Source organism: Tachyglossus aculeatus, chromosome 17, assembly GCF_015852505.1.
Source record: "Tachyglossus aculeatus isolate mTacAcu1 chromosome 17, mTacAcu1.pri, whole genome shotgun sequence".
Classification (NCBI taxonomy): Eukaryota; Metazoa; Chordata; class Mammalia; order Monotremata; family Tachyglossidae; genus Tachyglossus; species Tachyglossus aculeatus.
This window is the reverse complement of record NC_052082.1, coordinates 38,356,905-38,369,036: the sequence shown is the minus strand read 5'-3', so window position 1 is coordinate 38,369,036 and position 12,132 is coordinate 38,356,905. Positions and strand designations below refer to the sequence as shown.

At 45.1% G+C, this 12,132-nt stretch overlaps 1 protein-coding gene across 4 annotated transcripts in view; it reads left to right on the top strand.

Annotated features, from left to right (window-relative positions):
* The window catches only part of PHLDB2 (pleckstrin homology like domain family B member 2), a 126,317-nt gene that overhangs the window by 99,195 nt on the left and 14,990 nt on the right, over nt 1–12,132 (top strand). For all 4 annotated transcript variants that reach the window (XM_038759214.1, XM_038759213.1, XM_038759212.1 and 1 more), the window contains 2 exons: nt 9,670–9,760; nt 10,309–10,455. In XM_038759214.1, coding sequence (XP_038615142.1) covers nt 9,670–9,760; nt 10,309–10,455 — 238 coding nt within the window. The remainder of the gene's footprint in view (nt 1–9,669; nt 9,761–10,308; nt 10,456–12,132) is intronic.

The following is a 12,132-nucleotide window of genomic DNA, read 5'->3' as shown; positions in this document are numbered from 1 at the left end:
TAAACTGAGGCCTAAAGAAGTTAAGTGACTTACCCAAGATCACATAGAAGACAAATGGTGAAGCCAAGATTAGAACCTTCTGACTCCCAGGCTCACACTAGCCCATTAGCCACACTGCTTCTCTGAACTCTTCGACCCCCGGGCCTGGAATGCCCTCCCTCTGCCCATCCACCAAGATAGTTCTCTTCCTCCCTTCAAGGCCCTACTGAGAGCTCACCTCCTCCAGGAGGCCTTCCCTGACTGAGCCCCTTCCTTCCTCTACCCCTCGTCCCCCTCTCCATCCCCCCCATCTTACCTCCTTCTCTTCCCCACAGCACATGTATATGTTTGTACATATTTATTACTCTATTTATTTATTCATTTTACTTGTACATATCTATTCTATTTATTTTATTTTGTTAGTATGTTTGGTTTTGTTCTCTGTCTCCCCCTTTTAGACTGTGAGCCCACTGTTGGGTAGGGACTGTCTCTATATGTTGCCAACTTGTACTTCCCAAGCGCTTAGTACAGTACTGTGCACACAGTAAGTGCTCAATAAATATGACTGATTGATTGATTAAAATCACACAGCAAGCAAGTAGCTGAGCTGAGATTTTCAACTCCCTGGATCATGCTGTTTCCAATAGGACACACTTTCTCTAGCTGACCCACTGGGGGAAGAAGTTAACTTAAGGGAAATGTATTTGAGTCTTAGAGCTGGGGTCTGGTTGAGGCATATTAGGAAAAGGAAAGAGGATTAAAAAGTCAGGCTTGGTTAGGAATGGCATTTAATTCTGAGTAACATACCCTGAAATTATCCCCAATTTAAGGCTGCACAGGAATTCTCCACTAGAGTTTTGGGGCCATAAACTTAATCTATTGGTTATTCTATCACAAGGAGCCTTCAGTGGAATGGGAGCAAGAGGCAAAGATGTGGACACAGTGGTGCTTCCCATTTTTGTTGAGACATCAGTTTCCCAACAAATACCCACAAGGAGCCAAAGAGCTGTTTTGAGTCTCGAAAAATTTTGCCATTTCAGCCCCATTCCAGGATCTGGAAGATGGACATGTGGCTCTTAGGAAGAGGAAACTACTGTCAGAAACTCAGGAGCTGAGAGAAAAAAATCTGTTTCCATTCTGCTCAGCTTCTAAAAGAACCAGATGAGCTGGAATGAAAGGGAATCTGAAAACTGTCTCCTAGCACTTCGCCATCAATGGGAGTCAGCCACTGCTGCAGCTCCTGTGTCATTGTTCTGTGCAGGGGTTTGGGCTGGCCTGGGGCCATGCCCCAGGACCGGGACTTCCCATGGAGGAAACCTTCAGAGCAGGTTCTGGATGATGGATGAAGGAGCTGACTGGATGATGTGGCTGTGGACCCAGCCTTCCATGTTATATTACTCTTCCCAGCATCTCCTGCACTGTGCCTTGTAGGGCAGCACCTGCACCCAGCAGCTGGTACTCTTGTTGGGCCCAGTAGAGGGTGAGCCAAGATGGGGGTGACTCAGGACAGTCATGCTATTGGGGGTTTGGTCCCACCCCTCGGTGGTTTTTGACTGATAATCAAGTTGGTATTGGTTAAGCGCTCACTGTTCTATGTGCTGGGGTAGATGGCCCCCCCATTTTACCTATGAGGAAACTGAGGCAGTATGAAGTTAGTGACTTGCCCAAAGTCCCACAGCAGGCAAGTGATGGAACCAGTATTAGAACCTAGGTCCCCTGACTCCCAGGTCCCTGCTCTTTCCACTAGAACTTTTCATTCAATCATTCAATTAATTCAATTGTATTTATTGAGCTGTTACTATGTCCAGAGCACTCTACTAAGTGCTTGGGAGAATACAATACAACAATCTATGGACATATTTCCTGCCCACAACGAACTTACAGTTCTCAGCTACCTCAGCCTCAGCCCCAGGAGTTACTGCTGGAATTGCTGCCACCACTGTTACTGCATCTGAAATGTCCTTCCGGGCCTGGGGAAAGGAGTTTCCGGAACAGACAAAAAATGGTATCCAGCAACACTTGAAACTCCATCCCCAGTCTGAGGGGCTGTTTCTGACAGGGAGAGCTGCTTTGGGTGGTGGTGGTGAGTCTTTCCCTTGCAGGTATGTCCTTGTGCCTGTGTGGGTGTGGCCGCTGTCACTCTACTGCTCCAGCTCTCCATTTGTCTTTCCTGCTTTTAGCCCCATCCCTGTGAAGCCCAGATAGAAGTTGACACTCTCCTCACCCATCTCTCTCTGGTTAAGCCCCTGGGAATTCTGCCCCAACCCCTCCGCCCCCAGTCTATTGTCTGTTTGAAATGGTGATGGCGAGACTGGCCAAAGAGGCTCCCCATGCCCTTCCCTCTTCTGCCACCTTGTTGGCATTGTTTGGCACAGAATTTCAAACCAGCATTCCAGATCCCAACTGTTCACTGTCACGCCAAGCTAACCCTTTCTCTCACTCAGAGGAGCTTGATTTTCTGTGTATAGCTAGGAATTTGTAAGACTTCTAACTCAGAGGGCTCTGCCTATTTAGTATGTTAATTTGCATAACCAACAACATTTTCTCCTCTTCCCTTCCAGGAAACAATAATGAAAGTTATAGACTGCTTAACCAGTCTAGCAGAGTTTACAATCCATCTTCATGATCATTACATCATCATTATCAGTATTTAACTGAGTGTCTTTAATTGAGCATGCAGTCATGCTCAATTACTAGGATCGTGCATTCAAAATAGAAGGTATGGGCAATTCCTGCCCCCAAGAAGCAGTCAGTGTAATGAGGGAGACAAGCAGACATAAGTAGTACATATGCAGTGGGAACAAGGGAAGAAACCTGAATTAAATAATACTAAAATCAAGCAAAAAATGAATAAATCAGTACATCACTAAGTGGAATAAGTAGACCAATACACCTGAGGGCTTAAGGTTGCCAATGGGAGACATGGGCAGCAAGATGGGGATTAGTCTGGGGATGCCTTCCAGAGGCGAGTGGAGTTCAGGTGGGTTTTGAAAGGAGGTGGTACATGGCTTGGCAGATTTGAAGCATCGTGGCCTAGTGAAAAGAGTCCGGGCCTAAGAGTCAGAGGTCCTGAATTCTCATTCCAGCTCTACCACTTCCCTGGTATGTGGCTTAACTTCCGTGTGCCTCAGTTTCCTCACTTGCAAAATAGGAATTAAACACCTGTTCTTCCTCCTGCTTAGGCTGCAAGCTTCATGAGGTACAGAGACATTCTTTTATGTAACACAGTACTTAGTACAGTGCTTGGGACATAGTAAGTGCTTGAAAAATAACACTATTATTATTGTTATTTGAAGGAGAAGGCTAGAGCAAGATTATCAGCAATAGAAAGAAATAGGAGAATCAAGAACAAGGCATAACTAGGAGATTAGCTTGGGAGGAGCAAAGAGGGTGATCAGGACTATAATGAGAAGAAAGTAGAAAGGTAAGAAGAAAAGAGCTGCTAGAGATCTATTGGATGTAGAGAGAAATGTGTAGCCAGTCTTAGGAGGTTTCTGAGGAGTGGAGAGAAGCACTCTGAATGGCAGTTTAGGAATACTCATTCATACATTCAATCATATTTATTAAGTGCTTACTGTATGCAGAGCACTATAGTAATCACTTTGGAAAGTACAATACAGCAATAAAGAGTGACAATCCCTGCCCACAGTGAGCTCACAGTCTAGAGGGGAAGGTGATCTGGGCAGCATTCATTCATTCAATCGTATTTATTGAGTACTTACTGTGTGCAGAGCACTGTACTAAGTGCTTGGGAAGTACAAGTCGGCAACATATAGAGACGGTCCCTACCCAACAACGGGCTCACAGTCTAGAAGGGGGAGACAGATAACAAAACAAAACATGTAGACAGGTGTCAAAATCATCAGAAAAAATAGAATTATAGCTATATGCACATCATTAACAACATAAATAGAATAGTAAATATATACAAGTAAAATACAGTAATAAATCTGTACAAATATATGCAAATGCTGTGGGGAGGAGAAGGAGATAGGGCAGTGGAAAGATGGGGAGGAGAGGAAAAAAGGGGCTCAGTCTGGGAAGGCCTCCTGGAGGAGGTAAGCTATCAGTAGGGCTTTGAAGGGAGGAAGAGAGCCAGCTTGGCGGATGTGTGGAGGGAGGGCATTCCAGGCCTGGGGAAGGACGTGAGCTGGGGATCGACAGCGGGACAGGCGAGAATGAGGCACAGTGAGGAGTTTAGCAGCAGGGGAGCAGAGGGTGCAGGCTGGGCTGTAGAAGGAGAGAAGGAAAGTGAGGTAGGAGGGGGTGAAGTGATGGAGAGCCTTGAAGTTGAGAGTGAGGAATTTTTGCTTGATTCGAAGGTTGATAGGCAACCACTGGAGATTTCTGAGGAGGGGAGTGACATGCCCAGAGCGTTTCTATACAAAGATAATCTGGGCAGCAGAGTGAAGTATAGACTGAAGTGGGGAGAGACAGGAGGATGGGAGATCAGAGAGGAGGCTGATTCAGTAATCCAGTTAGGATAGGATGAGAGATTGAACCAGCAAGGTAGCGGTTTGGATGGAGAGAAATGGGCAGATCTTGGCAATGTTGTGGAGGTGACCGGTAGGTTTTGGTGACGGATTGGATGTGTGGGGTGAACAAGAGAGAAGAGTCGAGGATGACACCAAGCTTGCGGGCTTGTGAGACGGGAAGGATGATAGTGCTGTCTACAGTGATGGGAAAGTCAGGGAGAGGATAGGGTTTTGGAGGGAAGATAAGGAGTTCAGTCTTGGACATATTGAGTTTTAGATGGTGGGCAGACATCCAGATGAAGATGTCCTGAAGGCAGGAGGAGATATGAGCCTGGAGGGAGGGAGAGAGAGCAGGGGCAGAATTTGAAAAGGTCAGAGATTGGAGGTAGGGAGATGACTATGGAGACTGATTTCAGCCGTCCAGCACTGAGTGACCAGGCCTTGGACCAGGGTGGTAGTTGTCAAGGGGGAGAAGACAGGAGGGAGCTTTCCCTTTGGGAATCTGTTTGGGAGTCTCTTCAAAGACCAAACTCTTCTAACTCTTGTGTAGCTTTCTTTCTAGCCCAAGTCACTTAGTCTCTCTCATCCAACCTGGTGTGGTTCAGAGAAAGGTTGCGTTTTTTGAGCACTCAGTGCCTTATCATGCCATTTTTACATTGGTGCACAAAGTGAATTTCATGCAAATAAGCCAAGAAATCCACTCTACGTATGTATGTAATCACATTCAAAGGTCTTCCAAAAGCATTTGACACATCAACTGACTTTCAGCTGTAGTAACGACAAACAAATTTAATTGTTCTAAGTTCCCTAAAACCTAAGGACACTTCACAGATGAGTCAGAGTTGATGGTGCCCTTTTCTCCATCACCCTCAGGTTAAAGCAGGGCTATGTGATGGGCGCTGTTCTGCTCAGTCAATTCTGGGTCACCCTCCTGGAGAATGGAACCAGAGAGTCAGCATACTCTTCTGATTCAGTTCAACAGGTTATAAATATCAATCAATGGTATTTATTGAGCACTTACTATGGGCAGAACACTGTGCTAAATGCTTGAAAGAGTACAACAGAGTTGAGGGGACATCAGAGCTGTACTTAATCGATACAATTTATTTAGTGCCTCCTGTGTAAAAAGTATTGAATTAAGCATTCAAGAAAGCACAAAAGAAGTAAAGACATGGTCCCTGTCCTTGAGGAGCATATAGTCTAATGGAGGGGATAGACAAATACAAATTACTTACGAACAGTAATGAGATTGATAATAGAAATCATATGGATAAATGAGCTTGGGAAGCTCAACCACTCACTTGTCTTCAGGTGTCACTTCTCTCTGGATGTTGTACACATTTACCTATCTCCAGGCTCTCTTGCTCTTTGGTCTCTCATTTTCCCTTTCCCCCAGAACATGGAGCTTCACAAAAGATCCACTGGCACATAAAACCCAACCTGACTGAAACTGAACCTTCCGTCTCCTCTCCTAAATGCACTCCTCCTCCTACAGTTAATGACACCACTATCCTCCTGCCCCAGAAACACCTAACCTTGGTGGTGTTTTATATTCCTCAATATCTCTGAACTTTTGCCTTCAATGTTGCTAAATCTTTTAACTCTCACCTTCAGGGTTTCTCCTCCATGATATTTTCCAAATTGACCCTTTCATTTCCACACAAATAGCCACTACCCTGGTTCTTTTGTCATCTCCCTACTAGACTGTAACGACTTCCTCATTCAATGGTGCTTTTTTCAACTACACTCAGTTGCTCTGCTTGAGTAGGAAGCAGCATATCCTAGTGGAAAGAGCATGGGCCTGGGAGTCAGAGACCTGAGTTCTAATCCTAATTCTGTCACTTGCCTGCTGTGTGACCTTGGGAAAGTCTATTGATTTCCCTCAACCTCAGTTTCCTCATCTGTAAAATGGGAATTAAAATCCATCCTCCCTCTTTCTTAAACTGTGAGTTTCATGTGGGATAGAGACTGTCCTACCCAAATTGTATTGTACCTATGCCAGCATAGTGCAATCAGTTGATCAGTGGTATTTATTGAGTGTTTACTGTGTGCAGAGCACTGTACTAAGCCTTTGGAAGAGTAAACAGGATTCCTGTCCACAAAGAGCTTATAATTGGCCAATAGTAAACACTTAAATATCATTATCATTATTTATTGTCTTCTGAAATGCCTCTTGGCACATATTGCTCCACTCAGAAGCATTCAGTGGTTCCCCACTTATCTCCATCTCAAGCACAAACTCCTTTCTTTATGGTATTTGTTAAGTGCATACTATATGCCAGTCATTGAACTAAGCTCTGGATAGATACAAGCTAATCAAGTTGGACACCGTCTGTTTTCCATATGGGGCCCACGGTCTGAATCCCCATTTGAAAGATAAGAGAACTGAGGCACAGAGAAGTAAAGTGACTTGTCCAAGGCCATAGAGCAGAAAAGAGCAGACAGGTTAGGAGCAGCATGGCCTGGTGGATAGAGCATGGGCCTGGGAATCAGAAGAACATGGGTTCTAATCCCCACTCCACCACTTGTCTGCTGTGTGACCTTGGGCAAGTCACTTAACTTCTCTGTGCCTGTTACCTTGACTGTAAAATAATAATAATAATAATGGAATTTATTAAGCACTTACTATGTGCAAAGCACTGTTCTAAGCGCTGAGGGGGTTACAAGGTGATATTAAGGTGATAAAATGGATATTAAGACCGTGAGTCCCATGTGGGACATGGACTGTGTCCAACCTGATTAGCTAATACTCAACAAGGCTTAGTACAGGGCCTGGCACATAGTAAGCACTTAACAAATATGATTTAAAAAAGTGATTCCAGCCCGTAAGGAGCTTACAGGCTACAGGGTGCCTGGGTCCTGGACCACAGAACTCTGGATCCTGTCCCCCTTCCAAAAACCGAGCTTGATTGGACTCTGATCTTCACATATTCCCCTTCACTCTCAAGCCTACCACATCCCTCTATTGATGCAGGGCTAAGAGCCTGCATGATGAGTCTGGGGCTGCCAGAGGGCTGGAGGCAGCCCTACCAGCCGTAACCCATGAGAAGAACAGAGGACAGCAGAGTTTCCAATTAGCTCCACTCTGGGAAGCCAGATATAGCAAAGTAGAATGGATCTTTGCAGAGTCCAGCATAATCTCAAACAATGTGGCAGAGCAGCAAACTGGAAACTCCATGAGGCAAGGGTTGGGGCTACTAATACTATTGTCCCCTCACGAGCCCTTAGAACAGTATTGTGCACACAGTAAGTGCTCAGTAAATACCACTGATTGGCAGAATGGAGAAAAGTTCCTTTCCTTGAGCAGATACTTCAGGGAAGTCAGCAAAAGAAGAGGCATGTGTAGTCATGAATCTGCTAATTCTGTTGTATTGTACTCTCCCAAGCAGTTATTATAGTGCTCTGCACAAGTAAGTGCTCAGTAAATACCACTGATTGATTGAAAATACCAAGAGTCCCTGAAAGGGGCAAACACATCCAGGCAGCAAAGGACAATCCTGTCGTACTTACAGTGAGAAATGGAAGGTTGTTCGCTCACTCACAAATCACTTCCTCCCCACGTCCATGCCAGGGAAGTGCCTCCCCATCTGTAGCATCCTCTGGGTATACGAAAGGTGGCTCTCTCTTGATATCCATTGTGCCTGGGCCTAAGTGCACTGTACCTCGTGGCAACAAGGAGCAAGCATCACTGGCATCAGTGACTGTACCCATAGGCAGCTGCTTCACCATCTCAGAGTAGAAGGAGCCAGAGTCTGTGCTTCTGTACTTCTTCTCATGTGAGATGGGGAAAACTGAATTATCAGTGTCTATTGAAGGAGAACTAAAAAGTGCTGATCTAATCAGACAGTTTTGGGTAGGACAACATCTGACCCTTTCATCTCTCTCTCTCTCTCGCTCATCACACACACAAACACACATACACATATTTCCAGGCTGTGACTTTAGATTCTGGAAACTCCATTTTTGGTTAATTCCAAAGGGGAGAGTTGATTTATTCTATGTTTGGTTCTGGCCAAATATAGCAATTTATATTTGCAAAATGATGCACATCCATTTTCAGCTTGGACTCTGGTATGTTATGTTGGCCTCCATTTCCCCAGTGAGTTTGGGATTTGACTTCAAGTCTGATCACTCCCCATGATAGTTTCTGCTGACTAATGTTTGAGGGATGGGCTCCCTGGGCCCAGTTTGTGTTACATTTGCTCAGACTTGCCCAGAAGGTCCCCAGAATAGTCAGTATGTGGGTGGGTGTGCATATCCATGTGGGGAAGGGGTGTGGGTGTGTATACTCTGTGTGTGTGTGTGTGTGTGTTCCATCCAAACCGCTATCTTGCTGGTTCAATCTCTCAACTGGATTACTGAATCTGCCTCCTCTCTGATCTCCCATCCTCCTGTCTCTCCCCACTTCAGCCTATACTTCACTCTGCTGCCCAGCTTATCTTTGTACAGAAATGCTCTGGGCATGTCACTCCCCTCCTCAAAAGTCTCCAGTGGTTGCCTGTCAACCTACGAATCAAACAAATACTCCTCACTCTTGGCTTCAAGGTTCTCCATCACCTCGCCCCCTCCTACCTCACCTCCTTTCTCTCCTTCTACAGCCCAGCCCACACCCTCCACTCCTCTTTGTCTAACCTCTTCACTGTGCCTCATTCTTGCCTGTACCGCCGTCAATCCCTGGCCTGGAATGCCCTCCCTCCACACACCCGCCAAACTAGCTCTCTTCTTCCCTTCAAAGCCCTACTGAGAGCTCACCTCCTCTAGGAGGTCTTCCCAGACTGAGCCCCCTTTTTCCTCTCCTCCTTCCCCCCCCCACCCCCCCCCAGCCCTACCTCCTTCCTCTCCCCACAGCACCTGTATATATTTGTACAGATTCATTACTCTATTTATTTTACTTGTACAAATTTACTATATTTTATCAATGATGTGCATATAGCTATAATTCTATTTATTCTGATTGTTTTGACACCTGTCTACATGTTTTGTTTTGTTGTCTGTCTCCCCCTTCTAGACTGTGAGCCCACTGTTGGGTAGGGACCGTCTCTATATGTTGCCGATTGGTACTTCCCAAGTGCTTAGTACAGTGCTCTGCACACAGTAAGCACTCAGTAAAATACGATTGAATGAATGAATGTGTTGCGCAGGCATGGGTGAAGGATGTGTGAATGTGTACCATCAATAGAGAGCAGATTCTGACAAGGCTATTTTTGTTCTTCAGTGCCAGCACTTCAAATATTGCCAGGATAGAGGAGATGGAGAGGCTTTTGAAACAGGCTCATGCAGAAAAGACACGATTGCTGGAATCAAGGGTAAGGTGCCTGTTTCTGGGCAAGGAACTACAGTTGACATAAACTGTTTGTGATGAACAATGTAAGAGTTGTTTCCAATCATTCTCAGTAGTCATCACTCCTCATAGAGTGATTCGGAATGGACCGAATTCCTGGTTGTATTTTAGTTTTAACTGTAGAGTTTCTTAAGCACTTACTATTTGCCAAGCAGTGAACTTAAGCACTTACTGCCAGGTGCTGGGGTAGATAGAAGATAATCAGATCAAATACAATCCCTGTCCCACATGGGGCTCACATTTTATGAAGGAGGGAGAACAGGTATTGAACCCCATTTTATAGATGAGGAAACTGGACTTTCCCACAGGCACAGAGCAGGCAAAATGTGGAGCCAGGATTAGAACGTAGGTCCTCTGTCTCTGAGACCCGTGCTCTTTTCACGAGGCTGCACTGCTTCCACTTCCCAACCATTAACTCAAAAGAACAGCAGAGCCAGTCTTTTCAAATGTGTCTCCTTGAGTTTGTGACTCTGTTAAGGCTTAAAATAAGATTCTTTATCTGGTGATATTTAGGAACGAGAGATGGAAGCCAAGAAGCGAGCCCTGGAAGAAGAAAAGCGACGTCGTGAGCTCCTAGAAAAGCGATTACAGGAGGAAACCAGTCAACGGCAAAAGTTAATTGAAAAGGAAGTGAAAATCCGGGAAAAGCAAAGAGCCCAGGTTTATCAGCCTTTTCCTACTGCTGTTCTTTCTGCCCTGCCAGTCCTTCCTGGCATACAATCCCTTCTCTATTCCGAGAGGATTAAGCCCTCTTCTGGTTCTGCAGTTCTCATAGAACTGCATATCTGGGATGGTCCAAGTTGGAATCAAGGGTAAGATGCCTGTTTCTGGGCAAGGAACTACAGTTGACATAAACTGTTTGTGATGAACAATGTAAGAGTTGTTTCCAATTCATTCATTCATTCAATCGTATTTATTGAGCAGTTACTGTGTGCAGAGCACTATACTAAGTGCTTGGGAAGTACAAGTCGGCAACATATAGAGACAGTTCCTACCCAACAGCAGGCTCACAGTCTAGAAGGGGGAGACAGACAACAAAATGAAAGATGTAGACAGGTGTCAAAATCGCCAGAATCGAATTAAAGCTAGGTGCACATCATTAGCAAAATCAAAAGAATAGTAAATATGTACTAAACATGCTCATTGGTTCAAATCCCGGCTCCGCCACTTGTCAGCTGTCATTTTCGGTAGTCATCACTCCTCATGGAGTGATTTGGAATGGACAGAATTCCTGGTTGTATTAAGCACTTCAAGTCTGATCACTCTCCATGATAGTTTCTGCTGACTAATGTTTGAGGAATGTCGAAAAAGGAGACTGAGCATTATTTCTGTCTGTGGGATATACAGTCCCATCATCCCTGACCTAGGGATGAATTGTCCTGTCCTAGCTCTATTTTGTTTTCTAATGGTACCTGTTAAGCACATACTATGTGCCAGGCACTGTATTAAGCACTGAGGTAGATACAAACTATCAGGTCCCTGTCCCACAAGGGGCTCACAGTCTTAATCCCCATTTTACATATGAACTAACTGGGGCACAAAGAAGTAAAGTGACTTGCCCAAGGTCACACGGTAGATGTGTGGCAAAGCCTGGACTGAATCCCAGGTCCTCTGACTCCCAGGGATGTGTTCTTTCCACTAGACCACGCTGCTTCTCACACAATATTGGACAGAGAAGATGTAGGAAAGGGCACATTTTCTTCCATCCACCCACTACCCTCCTCTAGGAATGTTTCTAAAAGTGACTCAAAAGATTCCCTGTGCAGCTTTGAGACTGTGAGCAGGAGGCAGATACCTAAACAACACTTTGAATGCAGGATTGTGGTGGTTTGGAGAAGCAGCATAGTCCTGACCAAATCTAACAATGACTCTGATGGACATCTGGACCTCCACTTTCAATCTCTTTAAAATTGGGCTAGTGACACTTTCTGATACTTTCTGAACAGGGCAGTCATGATGATTAGGCAGAGAGACTTTATGAGAGTTAGAGAAACCCTACAGGTCCATTTCTTTGAGATCTTTGAGGACTGTGAACTTTGTTTTGTTGAGCCAGACACACCTTGACTTTGGCCCTGTGGCAGTCCACTTCTTGTGGACTATTCCTACAAATGATAACTATTCTAAATTGGTGCTGAAACATGTTGGAGCATCTTGACTCTAGTCTTTGCATCCAGTACAGAATGAGTGGGACAGGTGGTGGTGATTAATCAAGTCCCCACAGCCCACCAAGAATCGAGTCCCAGTGCATTTCGATCATGAAGAATGGTCATTGAAGGCCTTACATTTTAGGGAGCTTCTAAGGGAGGGTATCCGAAGGCATAGCTTCACTGGGGGAAG